The sequence below is a fragment of the Ambystoma mexicanum genome, chromosome 13, assembly GCF_040938575.1.
Source record: "Ambystoma mexicanum isolate Mex_15411 chromosome 13, UKY_AmexF1_1, whole genome shotgun sequence".
Taxonomy (NCBI): domain Eukaryota; kingdom Metazoa; phylum Chordata; class Amphibia; order Caudata; family Ambystomatidae; genus Ambystoma; species Ambystoma mexicanum.
Window position 1 is genome coordinate 112,076,207 of NC_090938.1, and position 23,879 is coordinate 112,100,085.

Consider the following 23,879-nt stretch of genomic DNA (forward strand, 5'->3'; position numbering starts at 1 on the left):
TAATGAAATAAAGCATTTTAATTTATGAAGGATAACAATGATGCAGGATGAGTGTTAAAAAAAGAATTTCTTTTTTATCAGGTCCAATGCACTTTCTAAGATTAACCAACTAGCTTTCTAGTGTCAAACTAGACATGTGACCACATAGCAGCATTCTGTACTTGCTATGTGAAGCAAAGTGCAAGGTGCAGTCATACACAGTGCGCTTAGAGCCAAAGGGTGTCATTGGACATGTTAAGAGTGTGTTACTGCAGGCATGATTTGCCAGGACGAATTAGCTCTATGACCCTGTTCGTCTAGATGCCATGTGTAAGTAGGGGTAAGAGTCGAGCAAGGAAGGTTCCTCTTTTTTATAACAGGGGGCTGTTGTGGATGAGGAGAATAATGCAGAAGACAACGAGTCCCACAACTAGCTACACTACTTCCACACACACAAGGTGGTCAGTGACTAAAAACCACATATTTTAATCAGTATACACTTTTAACAGAAAGTTTAAAATCAATAAAAAAAACAAGCCTGACATATATAAAGGATGGATTCTTCACAACGCGTCTTGGGTAAGGCATTTGGAATACAACTCAAGGACCAAACACAAGATGTTAAATGATATCCAGATGCTTTTGTGATGTTAGTAACAAAAGTGAAAATTAATATCAGTCTCCATGTATTGGTCTTCTCCTAGAGAAGACCAATACATGGAGACTGATATTAATTTTCATCACAAAAGCATCATCATCAATATATGTCAGGCTTGTTTTTTATTGATTTTAAACTTTCTGTTAAAAGTGTATATGGATTAAAATATGTTGTTTTTCTAACTTGACCTGGTTTGTGGCTGCATAAATAATTGTTGACAGCCTTTGTGTGCCTCATGGGCTCTAGTCACTGACCAGCTTGTGTGTGTGGAAGTAGGGCAGCTAGTTGCGGGACTCGTTGTCTTCCGCCATGTGTAAGTAGCCGGGAATGAGACGAAGACACAGTGGACGCATGTTTTGGGTTAAAGGTTTTCATTTAATCAAAAAGGGTTGGGAAAATGCCTCACTATCCCTAGTCTAAGAGCTGTTTCCCTACCACAACCAATTCTAATGTGTCTGTCCTTTGTCAAGATGACCAAAATTATATGCCCTGTGTCCGTAATGCTATTCTGTCCCTCACACTCTAAAAACAAATCTAAGGTGCAAAGGGTATTGTCTCTGGATCTTGAAGGATAAAGGAGAGAATGAGCGAGGTCATGGGGTACCTGGCTGATTAACGAAAAGTGCACACACTCCTACGGGGGTACAATTGACTCCTAACACAAATGTATCAGGACGCTTTAAAGTACCACAGTCAGATTTTAATGGAACTGTAGTTTTTGTGTTAGTAGATACACTTGACTGAGGTTTTACACAAGATACAGCAGTATTTACACATAAATGGTTTAGTAACCAAATAGTACATGGCAAATGCAGAATATTTGCAGCGTCTTTTCAATGCTTGCACATCCACTGAGGGGTCCTTGGGAAGGAGACCAGTGGATTTAGTGATGTGATAGCATGTAGCAATCAGCAAATATACATCTGAACAATGTAAAGTTGGACAAAGACAACATGGGACAATATAACAGTCAACAAGACAGTGTTTCAGCCAGAAAATGAGCTGAATTAAGCTCTGATGGTGTGGCCTTCATCAGGACGGGATATTCCAAAGCGTGGAGTATCTTGTGGGGTTTGTAGACGGGAAGTATTTAGGAGTGGGCACAAACGTAGGTATCTAGCACAGGTGTAGGTTTAAGTACAAGAAGGACCGGTGCTTACCGGAACTTAGGTGCGCTGTGACTTCAGCGGGTAGCAGTGTCAGAAGTACACTGGAGGATTTTTGAGGTCCTAGAAGTGGCCATTCCTGTAGCAGTAGGATTGACAGAAAGGTTGTGATTAGCCAAACGGAGTAGGAATGCACCTAGGTTTAAAACCGGTAAGTGCCAAGCTTACCTTAGGGAAGCCTGTTGACGCCTATGGTAGGGTGGAGCAGGCTGGCGTGATGGGTACGCGAGGAAACCGCAAGCTGGGAGGCTGCGGAGAAAGAGACACAACAAGGGGCTTAAGGAAGCGCACCTTGGGACGAGATACACTGTGCGGTTTACAAAAATCGGTGTGCGTGGGTGGTGGTCCATGATTAAAAATGGTGAAAATGCCGGGAGTGACCCGCATCTGGGAACACACAGACACCCGTGCGCAGTGTGTTCTGCACACTTATTAAAACAAAGGAAGGAGAGACATGCGGTGGAATGGCGAGGAGCCCAAGGTAGGGTGACGTGGTATGAGTCTAGTTGTGGGTGAAAGTGCCTCAAAAGGGAATATGGGGAGTGACCCCTGTTTAAAAAGCACACTAGCACCCGTATGTAGTGTAATCCGCACCCCTTTTATTTAGTTAAAAAAAGGGGCAAAAGAAGTAAAACACGCAGTAAAATGGCGTGTAGTCCACAGAGGGACGGCGTGGTATAAGTCGAGTAAACTCACCGGCAATGGCAGGAAGGAAGCGCTGCAGGGCAAAATGTCAGCGGTCGCGGTCACAGGATGTGTACGGCGTTCGCTCGGGAGCCGACTGGAGTGAAATAGGGATGGGCGGCCATGTTGGGGTGCGCGATGCAGAGGTGTCCAAAGGGGTGCCTGTACGTATGTGGCTCCGGGCTTCCGTTTGAAACACAGAGGTAAGGGTTGCTGGAAGCCGAATGAGCCCAGGGATTGGATGCGTTCATCCGAGGTGCTGTGTAGTAGTAATTAGGGTACTCATATGTCAGCGGGCGCGCAGAGGATGCCTCAGGATACAATGATGGTACTGATTGGATGATGCCACGGGTGGTAGTCTAATTGCAGGTATGAGGAGGCAAACTTCTAATGGTGTGTTGGCACATGGGAAACAGAGGTGCTGTAAGTGACAGCGAGAGTTTGATTCAGTTGGTGGTGATGTAATACAGGTCAGTAATTGCAAAGCAGGTCAAAGATTGTCAAAACATGGTTGCGAGCATCATGATGTGTGTTTACACAGAATAAACATCAGGTGCTGCAAAAAACCAACAACATATGTGCATTCAGGAGTAGTCACAGTTATAAGCACACTCCGTGGTTGAGCGTTGTGATATACAAATAAAGCAACCATGGATCAGTTAGCAGTGACACAAATAGAGTCCAAAATTGACATGACAAAATGGCAACACAGGCTATGAAGGAGAGCCGGGGTTATAGGAAGTGTTTCCATTCTACACAAATGTTTAGTCCTGATCGGCCAGAATTTAATCTGTGCACCCATTTTTGTTCCAGACGGGTTAGAATTCTGTCGACATCTCCTCCTCTGACAGTGGCTGTGACCTTCTGTATCACCAGCCATTTGAAGTCCATGTTTGTGTGGTTTTTCTTTACAAAGTGGTCAACAAGGGGTTTGTCAGGGACTTTGTTTTTAATGCATGAGCGATGCTTGCAGATCCTGGTCTTTACTGGTCTCATGGTTTTGCCTACGTAAATTAGTCCGCAGGGACAGGTAATGACATAGATGACCTGCTTAGTGTTACAGTTGGTATGGTATTGCAGGGTCCAATTGAGGTCATTGTGGTGAAATATTTTGGTGGTTTCCGTAAATTGGCAGACAGTATATTTGCCGCGCCTGTAGTGACCTTGGACAGGTGGTAGATTCCATAGAGTATTTGTGGGCTTGGTAGGTTCAATGAAGGTGTGTACCAGGGATTCCCTGATGTTCCGGTTTTTCTTAAAGGCAAACAAAGGTACTTTTTGTAGTGATCCCTCGTTTTTGATGATAGGCCAGTGTAGTTTGATGGTTTTCTTGATGAGGTCGCTGAGTGGGCTGAAGGTGGTAACACATACCAATCTATCAAGTACCTTTTTGGGTGTTTTGGTGAGACATATGGTGCGGTCGGTGACGGCTGCAGAAATTAATCTTTTGGAAAAAGGACTCATTTGTTCCGGCTGCGAAGGCCCAGGCTTTCGACACAGAGGTTGAACTCAAACGCTTTTTCCGCAACATTCGTCTCAAATATTTTTTTGAGGTATATTAACCGGAACACTCCACCAACCCGCAAAATGAAAAAGAAAACACCACAGGTTTAAAAATCAAATCCACCTTCATGCCACCGCCGCATACCATCCCCTGTGAATTTGACACCTACGAGAAGATGGTGACCAGTGCAATCCGGAAAGGACTATCACAAAGGAATTACTACCCGGATAATCTCTCACCAGACAAAAGGAAGGCACTTTCCTCACTCAAAGACAATCAAACCATTACGATCAAACCGGCGGACAAAGGCGGAGGGATTGTCATTTCCAACACCACCGACTATGACACGTAATGCCTACGTCTACTAAGTGACGCTAACGCATATTCACGCCTGCAAAGAGATCCGAGCAAGGAACTGCAGGAGGAAATTTTGAGCCTGACGAACCACGCACTTCAAGAGTCCTGGATTTGCGGAGAGGAACATCGATTTCTGAAAAAGAACCACCCCCGCATCCCAGCATTCTATATACTACCCAAGGTGCATAAAAACCTCACCAACCTTCCCGGAAGACCCATTGTCTCCGCTTGTGACTCAATACTTGAACCCCTATCGGTCTATACCGATTTGTTTCTCAAACCATTCGTCCTCAAAATGGAGTCATACCTCAAGGACAGTACTGACACCATCCTCATGCTAAATGAGATTTACATGCAACCTGATTACATCCTAGCGACCTTAGATGTGGAATCTTTATACACATCGATACCCCAGCAAGAAAGCCTGGAAGTACTGCGACTTTTCCTCGATACCAAAACCAACATCACGGCTGTACCCACTGAATTCATTCTCGAATGTGTCAGATTGGCCATGACCAAAAACTTCTTTCTGTTCAAGGACCAACTATATATACAGATTAAAGGTGTCAGTATCTGCGCCACATTCGCTCCTGACATAGCGAACCTATATATGGCCAACTATGAAACAGAACACATCCTGTCTGCCCACAACCCCTACCAACAGAATGTCATGTTATGGAAGAGATACATAGATGACGTCCTACTAATCTGGAAATGCGACTCTGAAGACCTCATCGCCTTCCATGGATGGCTTAACCAATGTAATCAGTACATTAGATTTACCATCCACTGGGATTTTCATGCCATTGATTTTTTAGATCTACACATCTATAGGTCAGGTAATCGTCTCCTCACGGAACTGTTCCGCAAAGTTACGGACAGGAACACCTTGCTCCATTTTGACAGCTACCACCCCGTAAGTATGAAATACATTTTACCTTACGGGCAATTCCTCCGAAGTCAGAAAAAAGTGCACCGAATGCACCACTTTTGATAAACACGCAACAGATCTCCAAACAAGGTTGGCAGACAGAGGATACCCAAAAAAAGCCAACAAAAACGCAAAAAAGAGGGCTACCAACAACGACCGCACCATATGTCTCACCAAAACACCCAAAAAGGTACTTGATAGATTGGTATGTGTTACCACCTTCAGCCCACTCAGCGACCTCATCAAGAAAACCATCAAACTACACTGGCCTATCATCAAAAACGAGGGATCACTACAAAAAGTACCTTTGTTTGCCTTTAAGAAAAACCGGAACATCAGGGAATCCCTGGTACACACCTTCATTGAACCTACCAAGCCACAAATACTCTATGGAATCTACCACCTGTCCAATGTCACTACAGGTGCGGCAAATATACTGTCTGCCAATTTACGGAAACCACCAAAATATTTCACCACAATGACCTCAATTGGACCCTGCAAGACCATACCAACTGTAACACTAAGTAAGGTCATCTGTGTCATTACCTGTCTCTGCGGACTAATTTACGTAGGCAAAACCATGAGACCATTAAAGACCAGGATCTGCGAGCATCGCTCATGCATTAAAAACAAAGTCCCTGACCAACCCCTTGTTGACCACTTTGTAAAGAAAAACCACACAAACATGGACCTCAAATGGCTGGTGATACAGAAGGTACAGCCACTGTCGGAGGAGGAGATGTCGACAGAATTCTAACCCGTCTGGAACAAAAATGGGTGCACAGATTAAATTCTGTCCGATCAGGACTAAACATTTGTGTAGAATGGAAACACTTCCTATAACGGCGGCTCTCCTTCATAGCCTGTGTTGCCATTTTGTCATGTCAATTTTGGACTCTATTTGTGTCACTGCTAACTGATCCATGGTTGCTATATTTGTATATCACAACGCTCAACCACGGAGTGTGCTTATAACTGTGACTACTCCTGAATGCACATATGTTGTTGGTTTTTTGCAGCACCTGATGTTTATTCTGTGTAAACACACATCATGATGCTCGCAACCATGTTTTGACAATCTTTGACCTGCTTTGCAATTACTGACCTGTATTACATCACCACCAACTGAATCAAACTCTCGCTGTCACTTACAGCACCTCTGTTTCCCATGTGCCAACACACCATTAGAAATTTGCCTCCTCATACCTGCAATTAGACTACCACACGTGGCATCATCCAATCAGTACCATCATTGTATCCTAAGGCGTCCTCCACGCCCCCGCTGACATATGAGTACCCTAATTACTACTACACAGCACCTCGGATGAACGCATCCACTCCCTGGGCTCATTCGGCTTCCAGCAACCCTTACCTCTGTGTTTCACACGGAAGCCCGGCGCCACATGCGTACAGGCACCCCTTTGGACACCTCTGCATCGCGCACCCCAACATGGCCGCCCATTCCTATTTCACTCCAGTCGGCTCCCGAGCGAACGCCGTACACATCCTGTGACCGCGACCGCTGACATTTTGCCCTGCAGCGCTTCCTTCCTGCCATTGGCGGCGAGTGTGTGCACTTTTCGTTAATCAGCCAGGTACCCCATGACCTCGCTCATTCTCTCCTTTATACGCAACTACCCACCTGGGCAGAGCGAGGCATCAACCAGGTGCCCTTTTTGATAAACATTCTGGATCTTGAAGGGGCACAAACGTTTAAATCCAAATGTAAGTTCATCCAAAGTGTTCCAAATGTAAAACTGTTCAAAGTTCCTGGGGATGACTTCGATCCCCAGGTTCAACTTCACCAATATGAAAGTTCACAAACAAAAGAATGACCAAGTTCCTGATAAGCCAAGATGGTAGTTCTTTCCTCTTGAAGGGTCCACAATTCTCTGGGAAATTATTCCCAAGCTCCTCTTCACACACAAGACAGTTCAGAATCCCAAGGGCATGGGTCTTCCTTGGAGGTCTCTTTCAAGTTACAACTTAAGTGCGAGACTCAGACTCATGGGTCACCTGGTATACTGCTCTGCCAGGTTCTTTTCCACTTTTTCAAATAACTCGCAACCTCCATAGTCTTCCTCAAGGTTATCTTCTTTTAATGATATAAGGTTCACACTTGGCTGTGCCGGGTGTACTCCCTTACCAGGACTTTTTATACACAATCTTAGTGTTTAACTTGCAGTCCTTCTCAAATACGTAGACCTGCCTTGTTATACTCTCCTGCCATGACTTTTATGTGTTCTTGAAACCACTTAGCTTGTAGTCTTTGTCATATACTTAGCTTTACCTGGTATTCTCTCCTGCCAGGACTTTTACTCGCTCTTGAAAATGCTTGGCTTGCAATCTTTCTCATACATTTGACTTTGCCTGGTATACTCTCCTGCCAGGACTTATATGTGATGGTTTTCCCTTTTGTCCATGAAACAATGTTGACCCAAAATTGGCTTGTTAGATTTTGTTCAAAAGAATTCTCTTTAATATTCACTGTTGCCTTCCCTTTGCTTTCCTCTTGTAAATATGGGTTCAGCAACCCGTTCCTGTTACAGTTCACAAGTACTTCAGGTTCCTCATACACTTCATTCTGAGACTCTTGTGCCCCTTGCTCAATGCGGCATACACATTTAAGCACCCTGGTAACCTGTTTGTCTTCCCCGGGCGCTGGAAATGCTCTCCACGTGTCTTTGTTCTAGTTTCCTTCACACCGCTGGCTCGGCGTGTGTCCCGTTAACCGATATGCTTTCTCTGTGCCTCTTCCACCTGTGCTCACTCCTGCTGCTTCACGCCCGCCAGTGGCGGTTTCTCTGCACTCCAGCTTCGTCCAGCGGTCTTGGGTCTCACCTGCTACCCGTGGCATGCTCCTTCCCGGTGTTCTGATCGGTGACGTGTTTTGCAGTCAGCGTCTGCTCCTCCTGCTCACACACCTCATTATCAGCTTTGTCGAATTTAAAGTTCCCGGTCTGTTGAAGCAATCTCCAAAGAATAGACTGAGGTGTAGGTTTGCCAGTCCTAGTCATCTTTATTGCTCTGGCGTTTGTCCTTGTCCCAGTTGTGGATATATTGTTTCCTATGACATGTGGGGAATATTGGAAGTGGAGTTGGCAAGGGGTTGATGGAGAGTATTACAATAGGCCATCAGAGCCTGGAGAAGGGAAGGGACAACCCTAGATGGGAGTGGGGGGTGTGTGGATTTCCCCAAAAATGCCATATTGTTCCCCTGGGAATAACCAAACAAACAAACAAACAAACAAACAAACAATCACCTCCCCCCCATGTGATCCTCCCACACATAGCCACCCCCAGGGTAAGGATCACGTAGTGGCTGCCATCCCCTGGTCACATGGGAAGAGGCTATCCTAGGAAAAGGAGTGATGACATTGTCAGATTCATCACACATGCCTTATTTAAACTATAGTTGTAATCCATATATTCTTGTATTCCACTGCGCCTTGTATGTTCCCCAGTCATAGACCTCTTCCTTCTTAATGTTGTTTCTTCTTTGTATGCTTAGTGATGTCTTCTACACAGAATGCAAATCTACAGTTTCATTTGCCAAAGAAACTGCATGGCCGCCTTCAAAATCGCAAACACTTCTGCATCTCCAGGCCTTATGACCATTCTCATTCTGTCGAGCGTCCTCTCACCTTTACCTTGCTGTTGACAATGTAAAGACAGAAATAGCGTCAATTGCACTAACTCAGGTCAGATGAGGGGCATAAATGATGCTCCATGATCAAAGGTACAGAAGTACCATGGGTCAACAGTGACACCTTGATCTCATCATCAAAAAGATGCTGGCACAGTGAACTGTCAACAAAACAGTGAGTGATGTCGGTGAGTAGTCTTGAATGATATCTTATTCCACTGTACATGATGTACAAAGCTTGAATTCCTTGCATTCCTGGATGATGTCTGGTTGTGCAGGTGGTAAAATCAGCTGCTCACACTGGGAGCCTCATTTGAGGTCTTCAGAACAGCATCATCCCTCTAAATATGCAATGGAATGCATGCACAACTTCATGGCTACCAGCTGGTCTACGAAAAGTGAACAATCCCGACTCACCTTTTTTAAGTTAAGACCATGAGATATGTTATCTGCAGTCATGAATGCTGTTAGCAGGTGAGTGATAGCACCAGCTTCACCACAATGCGGACGAAAGAGAAAGGTGTTCATCCCACGCTCCCTGAAAACAAAAGTATAAGTTTAGAGAAGCTCACACAGCACCATCACAGTGTACATAATCAGAATACAATATATCTGACGGGCACTCAATATGCTGTCCCTCTGGAAGAGCTCGGTAGCATTTCATTCAATAACACGCACTGGTTCTAACTTTTCGTTATCTGTTTCTTATTTCTAGCTAGCCACTTTGCTTATGTTCTTTCACTACTTATTATTGAATTTTCTTACTTGTCAGACTTGTAAAGCCCCTGTTTATGACGTCTGCACTGCACAAATACAAAATATATGTGAATATTTAAAACTCCAACAAATGGAGGTGTATAGAAATAAGGGACTGGTGGAAGGGCTCAAGAATGCCCCCAAAACATAAACCTGGAGCCAACTTAAAGTGATTGCAACTACTCGTTTAAGGATTATAACAAATTTCTGAAGTTTACTCTGACACATGTAGGAACTAGGTGTTTTTTCAGAGCTTCACACTTGGGCCAAATGGAAGGTCTTAATTTTCCACACAAAACTATCATGGATACTTGATGTTCAAAACAATGGTTTAAGCCTATGAATATCTCATGTTTGTGGGCTATATTCATAAGTAACAACATAAAGAACACAAAGTAATATTGAAGTCTCAGAAACATAACTCTATAGGCAAAGTGTAGGTTCTTTAGGTAGTCTTGTGCAGGTTTACAGGCTAGGCCACCAAGTCACAGTAGGATGCTGTTGAGCAAGCTAGGAGATGCCTGGAGCACTTCAGATTTACACTTCAACCCTTATGATATTCACAAAGCTCAGCACTAAACACGCTTTGAGGTGATGGTCAACACATAGAATTAAAGAAAGTGTCATTAAGAAGGTACCAGTGGGGGCATTGCCTGGACAGTGATGGAAATCCTTTTAAATCAGGTCTTTCATGTATCCCACTACTGGAGCTCTGGTGTTATGGTTCTATCTTTTCCTTCCATCCCTGCACCACACACAAATGTTCAGTTCTTGATGCTTCTCACGTCTTAGTCTGGGGTTTAATAAAAGTGTTGCATCTTTCTAGTTAAGAACTGGAAATTACCTGAAACTGATTTTTATAAATGAGAGTTTGCCTGAAAGATGTTGTACTGGATCAGAGGGGGAAAAATGGCGTCTTGCTTTTTGACCTAAAAACCTATGCTATCACAGGTATATAGTTTTTCATATAATTCAAAACTTATGCAGAGTGGAATCATTTCACTAGGAAAGCATATGAAGATATAGGAAATAAAATCAATACATCAACGTTCATTACAACATAGAGACAAGAAACAGGAAGTAGACTTGATTTAACAGCAAATAGAACATGTAAAATCAATAATATAATTTTGAAGTCTTCAGGATAGATATTCTACCTTATTTGAAAACTGCTCTGAAACGCTGTCGACCACCAGTATAATTATATAGATGTTATGTGATGTTTGTGTTACTTGTGATTGCAGACATTGGCCCTGTGGTACCACCTAGTTATAAAATATTTAGGGCTCTGTTGTAGAATTTGCAGTTACCACATTTGAAATGAATTATTCGATTCCATAATAAACAACACCAGTAAATACGATGGTACATGCTTCACTACCGATCAGGAGCTTCCTCTTGGCCTGATGCTATTTGACTTGAACCTGATTTGATTCCGGCAGACCTCTTCAAAGATGAGGCTTGTATTTGGGCGCCGATCCTATATAAACCTTTCAATGCTATTCTACTTCCGGAAAGGTTTCCAGAATCCTGGGAAGAAGAGATTATAGTTCCTATCTATAAGAAAGGAGGAAGAGACTGTCCCGCCAACTACAGACCGATTTCCCTCCTAGACAACTGCGGAAAACAGTTTACTAAAATTATGTTTAACCATTTACAATATGGGTGGATAATAATTGTTTGATTAGCGATTAACAGCCTGTCTATAGGAGGGGAAGAGGCACGGTGGACCTATGTTTTATGTTCTTCTTGTTAATTCAAAAGTACACTTTTTTAATGAAAATGAATGTGTATGTTTTATTTTTGGCCTTAAGAGCAGCATTCGACTCTGTCTCAAGGTCAACTCTGTGGCAGGAGTTAGTATCCCATAATGTCCCCCACTACTTGATTTCCATTGTCTCCAAATTATATTTTAATAACAGAGCCCGAGTTTGTTATGAGCTGGGTGGCGAACAGACAAGATCTTTAAAGGTAGAATCGGGAGTCAGACAGGGCTGTGCCCTGGCCCCCTTTCTAGTTAACATTTACATATAAGAAATAATTGATGCTTTAGTAAGTGGCTGTCAGGACTGTCCCAAGATGGCCTCAGCAAAATTTTCAGTACTGTGCTATGCAGACGACGTATGGTCTGCAGAACTCTTTAACTATTTTTCTGATTAAATGTTAGGGACTACGCCTCAAAGTGAACTCTGATAAGACAAAATCAATGGTGTTCAGACACCAATTTGCAAAACCTGTGATTATCCAACTGGAGATTGAGGGTGCTCCAATTGAACAGGTCGACCGCTTTAACTACCTGGGAGTAATGCTTCGGGAACGCCCTGGATGGACTCCCTGGATGGACTTCCCAGGTTGATAAAGATGCTCTTAATTTAGAAAAGTTTAGTGGAGCCACCCTACTCTTTTTTTACTCACCACGGGAGTGACGCTATGTCTCCCACTCTGGATCTGTACAAAAAGCAAGTTTTACCAGCAGCCCTGTACAGCTCGGAACAATGGGGATATATGAACATCGTGAGGATGACTGTAAGGGAAAATACGTTTTTGAAGAAATTATCACTACTCCCATTGAGCCCTCCAACAGCGCTGGTTCACATGGAATATGGTGTCATCCCTGTGAGCTTCATGGTCATGTCTAGAGGTGCCCTTTTTGGGCAAAATTGTGGGATCAACCAGGGTTGCTGCATTGCAGGGAGGCATTGTTTATGTGTATGTTTATGTTTGTGTTTATTATTTATATAGCGCACAAGACCCAGGAGTATTCGGGCGCAAAGGCAGCAAGGGGGTTGTTCAGCTTAGGTTACAGGTTGAAGATTGGTACAGCTTCATATTGGTCATATTGGTACAGCTATGGTTACAATGCTGTAGACATTTGATGTCAGGGAATCACAGAAATATTTACAGTACGTTTACAAGAATACAGGTGTAACATATAAATAAAGCAGGTCAAATATACAAAATATACATGAGATCCCAGATGACATTAGGGTGAAGTTAGGCATCATGTTCTTTTAGCCGTTGAATCAGCTTGGATCTGAATTGCCGGTAGGGGAGATCTTCCCTTAGAGCAGGGGGAAGGGAGTTCCAATATTGTGCTGCTTTAACAGCGAAGCTGCTCCCACCAGATTTAGTGAGTTTGAATCTGGGTACTAGTAAAAGGTTGGAGTTGGCTTTTCTTAAGGGGCGAGAGGCTGTTTGTCTGGTGAATCTGTCTATAGGGTATTGTGGGGCTGCTTGGTTAAGGCATTTGTGTGTGAGGGATGCTGTTTTAAGGAGGATTTTGTCTTTAGTGGAGAGCCAGTTGGTAGATCTCCTGAGGTCTGATATATGGGCATTTTTAGGGAAGTTTAGGCCGGCTCTAAGGGCATTACTTTGAAGAGTCTGTATTTTGGCGGTGATGTATTTATTGCTACCTACGTAGAGGGCGTTGCAGTAGTCGAGTTTCGACAGGATTAATGCTCTTGCTAGTGTGACACAGTTATTGGGAGAGAGGAAGGGCTTGGCTGCTCTGATTAACTTGCAGGTGTAGGAGGTGGCTGAGGCCATGGAACTCACTTGTTTACCAAAGGTGAGCGTGGAGTCTATGTAGAAGCCAAGGGTTTTAACTACTTTGGCCACCGTAATGATGTTGTTGTCAATTATGAAGGAGTCATAGTTGGGACCTAGTTTTTTGATGTTAGAGGAGGTGCCTAGAATTAGGAGTTCAGTTTTGTCATCATTCAGGCATAGACCGTGGGATGCCATCCATGCCTGGATGATGAGGTAGATTCTATTCACAAAGGCCAAATCCTTGTCATAATCTCCCGTCAACGGGACGAGGATCTGTGTATCATCTGCATAGTTAGTGTAGGTGATACCTAGATCGTCTAGATCATCGAAAAGGGGCTTTGTGAAGATATTGCAGAGGGTATGGGATACACATGATCCTTGGGGTACGCCGCATTAAATAGGTGCGGGGTCTGCAGCTGCTAGAGGAGAGAAGACTTGCATTGTCCTGTTGTCTAAGAAGGACTGGATCCATGCAACTGCTTCATGGGAGAAGCGGGCTGCCGTGACCAGGTGATTGCAGAGTATTGCATGGTCTACCAGGTCAAATGCGGCAGAAAGGTCGAGGAGTAGTAGGAGTGAGGTCGTACCTTTATATCTTAGTGTGTCTATTTGGGCCTTGAGGTCTAGGAGTGCAGTCTCAGTCCCATGCTGTGGTCTGAAGCCGGACTGTCGAACTCCTAGGAGATGGTTTAGTTCCAGATGGTGCTGAATTTGTAAGTAAGCTACTTCGTCTAGTATTTTCAGTAGGAACGGCACAGTGGTTATGGGGCGGAAGTTAGTAGGGATGGAGGGGTCCAAGGTTTGCTTTTTGAGGAGAGGGAGGACCCAGGATTGTTTCAGGTTGCTAGGTATGGTACCTGATGTGAAAGAAGCGTTTATAAGTTTGGTAATGAAAGGTGAGAGTTCACAGGCGGCGTCTTTTATGATTTGGGCTGGACATGGGTCGCCCTGGCAGTTGGAGGGTTTGAGAGTGAGGATGACTTTCTTGACTTCTGAAGTGGATACTTTGCGAAAGTAGAAGGGAGGGATGTCTAGTGTAGGTGGAGAAGTGGTGGATTTCAGAGTTGGTAATGGGTTCGTGGTAACCTTGGAGTGGGTGCCAGTGTTGACAATATTTGGGCCAATTATAGATGCTTTTTTGTTGTTGATCTTTGCCTGAAGCATTGTTATCTTATTGGCAAGGGCATTCTGTATGCCTGTGCACCAGTTCTTATCCTTGAGGCAGGAGTCGGGCGCTTGGATAGGGGATTCTACTTCCTTTAGAATGGCGAACAATTCTTTAGTGTTGGATTTGGCTTGGGTGATACGGGTGTTGTAGGAGGTTTGTTTCGCAAGGAGGATTTCTTTTTTGTAGAGGGTAGCTAGTTTCTTCAGGTTGTTTTTATTGATGTCTGAGGGGTCTGATCTCCAAGTTTTTTCACTAAGGCGTTTCTTTTGTCTGAGGTCTTTCAATAGGGGTGTGAACCAGGTATTTAGGTGTTGGCGAGGTTTGCTCTTCCTAATTTTCAGTGGTGCGATAGAGTCCAGAGAGGCAAGCATCACTTCATTGTGCTTTTCTACCATAGAGGCTGGGTCGGACTGATCTGAGATGGAGTTTAAGGTGGGGAGAATTAGGGGGATAAGATTTTCAGGGGTGATGTTTTTTTTATTTCTGGTCGGTGCGGTAGGAGCTAGGATACTATTGATCATGGGTGTGGTGGCTTCTAGGGTGAAGGATAACAAGTGGTGGTCGGTCCATAGCTGAGGCATTATAGAAGTGATAGTGATTGGGCAGTTATGTTCAGCAATCCAATCGAGGGTCCTGCCTTTGATGTGGGTAGGATCTGTGATCTTTTGGGTGAATCCTAATTCCACAAGAGTGCTGTTGATTTGTAGGGCGTTAGGGTCACGTGAGTCATTGAATCCAAGGTTGAAGTCGCCTAGGATGAGACATTGAGTACAGTTTTTTAGGTTGCTAGATAGTAGGTTCATGAGGCCTTCCTCGAAAGAGCCTATGGGGCCTGGTGGTCGGCATATCAGGTGGATAGTGATAGTTTGATTGTTGGCAATGGTAAGTTTAGCTGTGAGGGCTTCATAGGAGTTGGTATTATGGGGTGAGGAGAGTCTTAGGGCTAGATTGTTCTTGACAATTATAGCAAGGCCGCCACCTCTAGACGTGGTGCGATCCATGCATAAAAGGGTGTATTTGTCAGGGATGGCTAGCATAATGGCTGGTCCTGCTGCAGGGTGAAGCCAGGATTCTGTGATGGCCAGATCTAAGTTCTCATTTTGGATTATGTCAGCTATTTCAGTTGCATGGGCTACCATAGAGCGGGCGTTTATCAAGGCGCCTTTTATACCAGGTAGGGTGGGTGGGGCAGAGGGCGGCTGGACTTTGTGTTGGTTTTGGGGGCGAGGTGGATTCTCTAAAGGTTTGACTGTTGAGTTGTAGTCTGTGTTGCCCTGTGTTGTGTGTGAGTGGTGGAGTGTTGATGGTATGCGAAATGCGCCTATTGCATTGGTGAATTTGTTGTCCTTGGACGGGGGAGGAATTTGAAATGGTTTGGCCATGTTAAAGATTCACTATATATACGTGATGTAGCTGAGCTATGGGAAATTCTGCAGTCAATCTCCTCCTCAAGTATTGTTATTTAAAAGCAGCGATTAAGTCCTATGAGCAGAATCAACTCTTGTTGACTGCAATGAAAGTTAAGTTGGGCACTATGCATCTTATACAAGAGTCGGAGATAGGACTTAAGCCCTACTTAGACATCACCCCCCACAGGTTTGAAAAAACTCTGTATACGCAGCTTAGGCTGGGTATTTATACAGTTGCTGCTTTTACACATGCATGGAGAGGTTATGATTCTGAATGTTGTCCAATGTGAGGGGCTGCTAAAGAAACTGTTCTTCACTTTTTGCTATTCTGTGAAGCGACCCTATGGTTAAGAAAAATGTATTTTAGACCAATCTTGCGGGAAGTTGGCCTTCGCTCGTCAAATTCTGCAATGTTATTTTTGATCCAAAGCCTGCGACCTGCGGTTGTTTTTGCTACTACCTGCTTTACCCATAGAGGTTTGTTGCAGAGGACGAGGGTCTTGAAATAATGGTGCATGTGTTTTGTATAAAGTTAATAAAAGGCTGCGAGCATTGCTCTCCTTAGGTGTTACATTGTTTTTAGAATTTGTACCTGTGATTATGGTCTTATTTAAGCCTTATTATTATTTCTGTAGTTCTTATGTTCTAACCTAAATGTTTTATACTGTGTTATTTTAGTCTTCTTATTGTTTCTGAAGTTCTTATGTGTTAACTTAAAGGTTTTATACCGAATAAAAGTTGAACGAACAAGCTACTTGACTCAAGGAAAATCATGATTTATTTTTAAAACATGATTCAATTATTTTGCAGTCATAGAAGGCAAGTAGTCTAAAAGTATAACATGTCTTCACACAAATGATAGTTCTTCAATCTTGGCTGTGATCTGCAAGGCCTGAGCAAGCACCTATTTGGTGTCAAAGACCTGCAGCTTACTTCTATTTGAAAGAGTGAACTGAATACAGATTTGTAATGGAAGACAATATTATATCTGATTCTGGATAGATGGCACAGAATGAAGAGTAGGACATCACAGGCAAACTCTGCCATTATTGATATTTGTCCTCAAGAAAGGTCATGCATATAGATTTCAGGAATGCTAATTATAACTTTCTAGTATGATGCTGCTACTGGACCTTTCTTGTTTACCAAACCAAGATAAGTGTAAGAATGCAAGATAAGTGTTGGAATGCATCCAGACCAACCATTTACAATGTTCAGCAAGTAAAATCCATATAAAGCAGAATATAATTCATAACTTACTTCCGGAGGTTATTGAGAACCATAATGTTGGCGTACATGTAGTAAATATAATAACTATAGGATGGGTTTTTTTCAATGCTCCACTCCTGCGGTTTTGGACTCTTGTAGGAAAACATATGGCCACTATGCTTTGATTCATCGTCCACGCTGTCAAAAGCTGTGATCTGTAAAAATACAAAGGAATGTACTAGTAAGAAGCTGGAAACGTGCAGAGCGGACGCAAAAATAAAGCCTACATTAGGTTACCATTGTAAATACCCAGCATGAAAAACCTTCTAAAATAACTATCTGGAATTGATGACTGGTGTGAATTTCTGTTAGGGAAGCAACATTGAAAGTTTACTAAAGATACAAAAAAGTTAAAATTGCTTAAAAAAGAGAATGGTGCACATTTAAAAAAAAAAGAGCTCAGTAGGCACTGTTTACATCAATGGCATGCCTTGACGTGGTAAATTCACTGGTGTTTAGGCCAGCAAAATTAAGTTGGGGAGCAGGCGTGGAAGTGACCTGGATAATGTAAGAAGCAAGGAGTAGTCTGGCATGGTTCTAGGTCATTTGGTCGAATATAAATGGTCGACAGGACAAATGGTCGACACCAAAAGGTCGATAGGTCAAATGGTCGAATTTTTTTGTTTTTGTTTTTTCACATATTTTTTTGGGGGGGTCCCTCCAACCCCCTTTATTTTTGCTAAAAACCCCTTTTTTCCCTAAACGAAAACCTAAAAAATATATATATAAATAAATAAAAATTCGACCATTTTTTCTGTCGACCATTTGACTAGACACCGTCTGGCATCAGATAGGGAAGGAGAGGTAGCAGTGGGACTGAAGGGTGCCACGCAGGTTTCATCCTCCCACCTGCAGTTAAGGGGGAGCAAAGACTAATTATTTTCATGATTTAACAGTGTATTTGATGTGAAGTTATGATTTTTGTGGTAGTATTTTTCTGTTCCTGTTTTTGTGAATGTTGTCACTGAACATTCTTTATAATTGATTAAGGGTTCATTTCCTGCTTTACTTGTACATAGATCCAATACAATGATCCCAATTCAAAGTTAGGCTAAATCAATGAGGGCATCAATAATCCAAGCATGGCACAGATTTGAGCGCTAGGAGAGCTTACTCTCTGTTCGTTGTCATTGGCACACTTTTCATTAAAAATAGTAATTTCAACATAGGTAATACAGTAAGACAAACAGGGAAGAAATAATAACAGGGTTTGGCAATACTTCTCTTGTAGCAATCTTTTGATTGATTTGGTCTTGAAGATGTCTTCCCTACGGCAACTAACAGCAGGATTAACACTATTTTGTATTGAAAACATGCATTATTTAAATCGACCAATAATAAATAAGCAACATTTGTTAGAATTGTTAGACTTCTGCTCTGGCTTGTTTTCATCAATTGTCATAACCATTTCATAAGTCTACCCCCCAATACCTGTATGTTGATGTACCATGCTCGTAAACTAGCAATACCATTATCACAACTATTGTGCATTTATTGTAACTTTCGTTCAGGGAGCACTCACATGTCGCAGAAACACACTGAGCTCCTTGTTTGCCTGAGGGTTGATGGTTGCTTCAAACACAGGCTGGAAAATGTTTTCTAGCATTTTTCCAAAATGCGGCACAAAATTCTTTGCCCTGAAAATATCACTATAAGCAGAAAAAGTGGAGAGGTTAATTGTTTTGTTTTCAAGTCATTCCTCTCCACAGTATCACCCTCATGAAATACAAAGAAAATCCAACAAGGCGCAAAAGGCATAATTTGCCAGAAATATTTTCTGGTGGACTTTAACAAGAGGGACATGTTTAGTGTGCTAATGTTACTTCCAACAGCTGAATACTTGGTCAGACATCACTATAACTGTTGGTGAAGTTTCGCAGCTCAGCAAAGGACAATTGCACAGACAGAATGAAAAGCCCTGAACCCAATGAGATGTATTCATGCCCTTGAATCAAGCAGGGTCAATGTATGATTCAAATCTAAACAAAGTAGACTAAGTGCTAATTGATTCCATTGATGATATTGTCAAAGTCTGCATGAATTTAATGGTGTTGTTCAGAAGACACATTTTTTAGGTTTGGCGAGAGAGAGAGATGGTATGGTAAGCAATGTTCACAATTACAATTAAACCCTGTCCAACATGGGAGCATGTCGGCAGCACTTCATTGCGAGCATGGCAGGCAGCATTTACAATGGATCCCTATGGCGTCTGCCTGCTTTGTGCTGGTACATAATGCGGGTGGACCCCATAGCGATTGCCAGTATTTGCGCCGGCATGAAAATCCATGGCGGTACAAATGTACGAGCATTTGTATGGCGGAGAGGAAGAAAGGCACGACAACGCAAGTTGCGTTTCGCCCCTCGTCTGTGACATACACATGAATGAAAATGGGAGGGTACGTTACGGAAGGCTTATGTAAGGCTTTTACGCCTTCCATTAATGTTACACCCCCACTGAAAATGAGCTCGCATGTGTTAAAGGTTTAAGGGCCTAATTTACAGAAGTGTTTTATAATGGCAAACCCCCATTGTAAAAAGCTCTGTGAATTAGGCCCTTAGTGTGGCTGTATGCTCGATTTAGTACTCCAGAAGATTGTAAAGTTATTGGGAGCAGGCCCAGGTTTGCTTGTAATTGTATATGCATTTCTCCTGGCGTAAGTGACTTTCTTTTTGTCAGTGTAGCATATAGTGAGGCAGGAACCTTACTTTCATTCTGTGTCCCCCAGCTCCACCTGTCAAAAACTTTTAAATCCTCCAGAGTGTCAATTGTAAAAACATTTGTAAACCTTTTACACATGTTTTGAACATGTAATTTGCGAATCCAGGGAATTAAAAACAAGGGCCTAGGTGTTGGCATTGCTCTTTTCATGTGACGGCTGTGCTCTTATATTGTTTCTTGAAATATGGTCAACTGAGAGATTACAACTTGGATGGCTTCCAAACCTGGTTTAGATTCATGGGGTATTTTTGGAAAGGATTCTGTTGCGCAGCCCTGAAGAAGGCAATGAGAGCTATGCAACTTCAGCGATAATTTTAGATGCCATCTAGGCATACGAGGGACCCATACTTGTCTGCATGAAGTTTCATTATGCCTTTGCCCAGACTTTAGAAATGTTTGACCTCACATTTTGTCACTTTACTCTACGAATAGATGGCAATGTGATTTTGCAAATGTAAGGAAGCAGTCTAGATCCTCACCACTGTCCTCTTCGAAGATTTGAGAGTGATATGGTGTCTCACAGCAAATCTGTTACATAGCACACCAAGCACATGCACTTTTTGTCATTTGCACGCTGTAGTGCAAATGTGCAGGGCAAACAGCAGCATACAAAATGAGAGAAACGCTGGGAGGCTGCATTTACAAAGGATCCATAGGGATCCAAAGCATTTGAGTTGGCATTAAAATGTGTGCCGGCACACATGCTGGAGCAATGGTACGGCGGAGAGGAAGCGAGGCAGCGGAAACACAAGTTGCAGTCCGCCCCTCCTCGCTGTCACACAAATGGACACAAATGGGTTGTAAAGTTAATTGAAAGGCTTACGCAAGGCTTTTATGCTTTCATTAGCCTTGCGCCCGTCAAGAAAATGAGATGGCGAGTATACAGCTACTGAATGTGTGAGGTTAACAGTGTCCGTGCAGTGTGGAACAATCTAGTATTAAGATCACGAGTGTGGCAGTAACCCTTAAATGCGGCGGTAACGCTTTTACTGCCGCATTTAAGGGTCTGCCAAATCACAGGCTTGGCGGATTTACCCTAACCACTGAGCTGGGGGCAAATCTGCAGCGATTTTGTCGATTTTCGGCACTATTACCGCCGGTGGTAATAGCGCCAAACCATCCCCATTGGGCCCAATGAGGAATGGGAAATTCCCGAATGGGCCCAATGGGGAATTACCGTTCTGCCAAACCCGTGATCCAGCGCTAATAGCACCAGGGGGTTTGGCGGTAGGGCTAATAGCCCTGGCCGTAATACCGCCAGGTTTAGCGCCCAACTCGTGATGAGGCCCTAATTTGCTTTAGAATGAGTATTTTACATCAGAAGCAGGCATCGATATTTCCAACTCATTCTTGTGCCATTATCTATTGTTTGATGCCATGTTAATATTCAATCAGAGTTGAGTTGACGCGAGCTTTCAGCGTAGCACACATTTTGCCGAATGGTGTATTGGAAGGAAACACTTGTTGTGAATTGCCTGGTGTGAAATGTGTCCCGTGGGAATGGGAGATATAATCCACTGGGATAAATGGTGGCTGTAACAATGCCCCCGGTTCGGTCCTTAAGGGTCGTGTGTGGGCGCGACCTCAACCCACTACCTTGTGTGGGGTCTGTGGGTTTTGTTGGCGCTTTAGTACCCCCTGTTATTGCTTCAGAGCGCTGTTGGGGTGAATGGCCCTTGGGCAGACAGTAGTCTGAACATACATTAAATAAAAAGAGTCTTATGTTGCATACACATGGTATTTCTGATTTAAAGTGACTTTTCAATTATTAGTGGAGGTGATTAGTGTAGTGGCATTATAATAGCTGTAGTATTTGGTAGTGTGGATAGTGTTCAGGCGCAGCGTGGATGGCTATGTCGATGACTTTGTGACATCGGAACAGAATGTATTGTGGGACATGTTCGATGAGGCACAGAGCAGAATGGGAAATGGGGGCTAGTATAAATTACTCTTTCAATCCCAGGGGCAACTGTCTAAAGCTGACGGCTTTGCTATACTTTGCATACATAACACATGCACAATGAATGACATGCAAATGGCATGCACGTTGGTCAGTTATGTAAAAAATACATTCAACGAATGTCCACCTGTCAGGCTGTATTGGAGGATAGCCAGAACTATGCAACATTCAGAAGCCAGAGAAGTGGCATTGGCTATATGTGCGTCCATTATGGAATATGCATATCAATGCAAAGAAAACATGGTTTAGCGTGGTGCTTCACAGTAGGGGCTTTCTAGTTTCTTATACAAATAATTATTAAAAGAAAATTTCAAATTATTTTTATTGAGAATTTATATTGAGAAACAAGCCAAACACTGAAACAATGGGACTGAACCTCAGTCCTTAACTCTTTACCTCCCTTCCCTCCCCACCTCCTCCCCCCACCGGATTGCGACTATTGTCCCTGATCCAGAGATCGAGACCTCTAAAGTTTTAGTTTATTTAAACAAGTCCAAGATGCAGATTTTGTGGGGGCAACATTGTAGCATGTAGTCACTCTGTAGATGTTTGAGTGCTGTACCCCAGTCTGTGAGGATTTTTTGGGTTTCTCCCTGGATGTTGTACATAATTCTTTCCATGGCAATATGGGACCAGATTCTTCTGAGCCATTCCAGAATGGTCGGTGGAGATTGCTATTTCCATTTTTGTGCTATTTCTAGCCAGGCCGCTGTTAGGAATCCCATAAAGTTCTTCTTTTGGGTGTTCGTCAGTGTTTTATCTCTGGGGTTCCACATACCACACAGACATACCTCTTCTTGTAGGTTTTCCGCCCCGATAAACATGGCTTGCATGTGGGTTTTTACGTCTGACCAGAATTGTAGTAATTTTGGGCAGTCCCACCAGATATGTCTCCAGTTCCCTGCGGAATTGCATCCCCTCCAGCATTTGTTCTGGGTGGTATGATACATTTTATGTAGTATTTCGGGGGTGTAGTGCCATTGGATCAAGATTTTTATCCACGCTTCCCTTACCTGAATTGCGCTAGACCATTTTGGGATGATGCGCCACACATAGCCCCATTACTCTTTTGTTGCTGATTTCTCCAGCGTTGTTTCCCATCGCTTCATGTATTGCCACTTGACATTTTCTGTTGGTGTATTGAGAAATCTGTATGTGATGGATACACATTTTTTGGTTCCGGTATGTGTCAATATGTATTTTTCAAATGGAGTCAGGTTTCTGTTCACTGCTTGTTTTATCCATGGGGAGGATAGCCAATGATATAGTTGGTAATATTTAAATTTGTCATTTTGCGATAGACCCAATAGGTTTGTTTGTTTGTTTAGTATTTATTATGTGCACCGGACCCGAGGGTATAAGGGCGCAAGGCATAAGAAAACGTACAGCTTGGTGCAGGTTACAATTTACATAGTGTTAGTAGTGAGCAAGGATTAAGCAGTATGACAGTATAAATTAGCAGTATAGGAGTAACAAGTTCAGCAGTATATACATCCAAAACAGATTTGTGCATTAATTTATCATTTGGTTCTATTAAACCAGCTGATCACGTTATGCCTGAATTTGGAAAAGGATTGTTCCATTCTCAGTGGCGTGGGCAGCTCGTTCCATAGCGAGCTGGGCTGCTTTGACAAGGAAACTGGAGCCTCCAATAGTGGAGAGTTTGAATCGCGGTACCTGGAGGCGATTAGTATTAGCTAGTCTGGTTATTCTGGAAGATGCTGTTCTAGAGAATCTGTTTGCTAGGTATTGTGGGGCTTTGTTATTTAGACTTTTGTATGTGAGGGAAGCGGTTTTAAGTCTAATTTTCTCATAGGTGAAGAGCCATTTGTGCTTCCTTCTTGTTTCAGAGATATGTTCTCTCTTAGGGATATTCAGTGCAGCTCGAAGAGCATTGTTTTGCTGAATCTGTATTTTGTTGATGGTGAATTTGGTCGCTCCAATGTAGAGGGCATTGCAATAGTCTAGTTTTGAAATAATCAAAGCTCTGGCTAAGGTCATGCAACTGTTCGGGGATAAGAATTGTTTACCTGCTCTAATAAGTTTACATGTATAAGCTGTTGATGAGGCTAGAGTATTTACCTGTTTGGTGAATGATAGGGTGGAGTCTAAGTAGATGCCCAA

General features: G+C 43.0%; 1 protein-coding gene across 1 annotated transcript in view; it reads right to left on the minus strand.

Moving 5' to 3' along the window:
- LOC138520950 (AMP deaminase 1-like) overlaps positions 1–23,879 on the minus strand; it is a 137,141-nt gene that overhangs the window by 15,652 nt on the left and 97,610 nt on the right. The window contains exons 10-12 of the mRNA XM_069633402.1: positions 18,599–18,725; positions 17,068–17,231; positions 9,343–9,463 (exon numbers count right to left, since the gene is read on the minus strand). Of these exons, the coding sequence (XP_069489503.1) occupies positions 9,343–9,463; positions 17,068–17,231; positions 18,599–18,725 (412 nt within the window). The remainder of the gene's footprint in view (positions 1–9,342; positions 9,464–17,067; positions 17,232–18,598; positions 18,726–23,879) is intronic.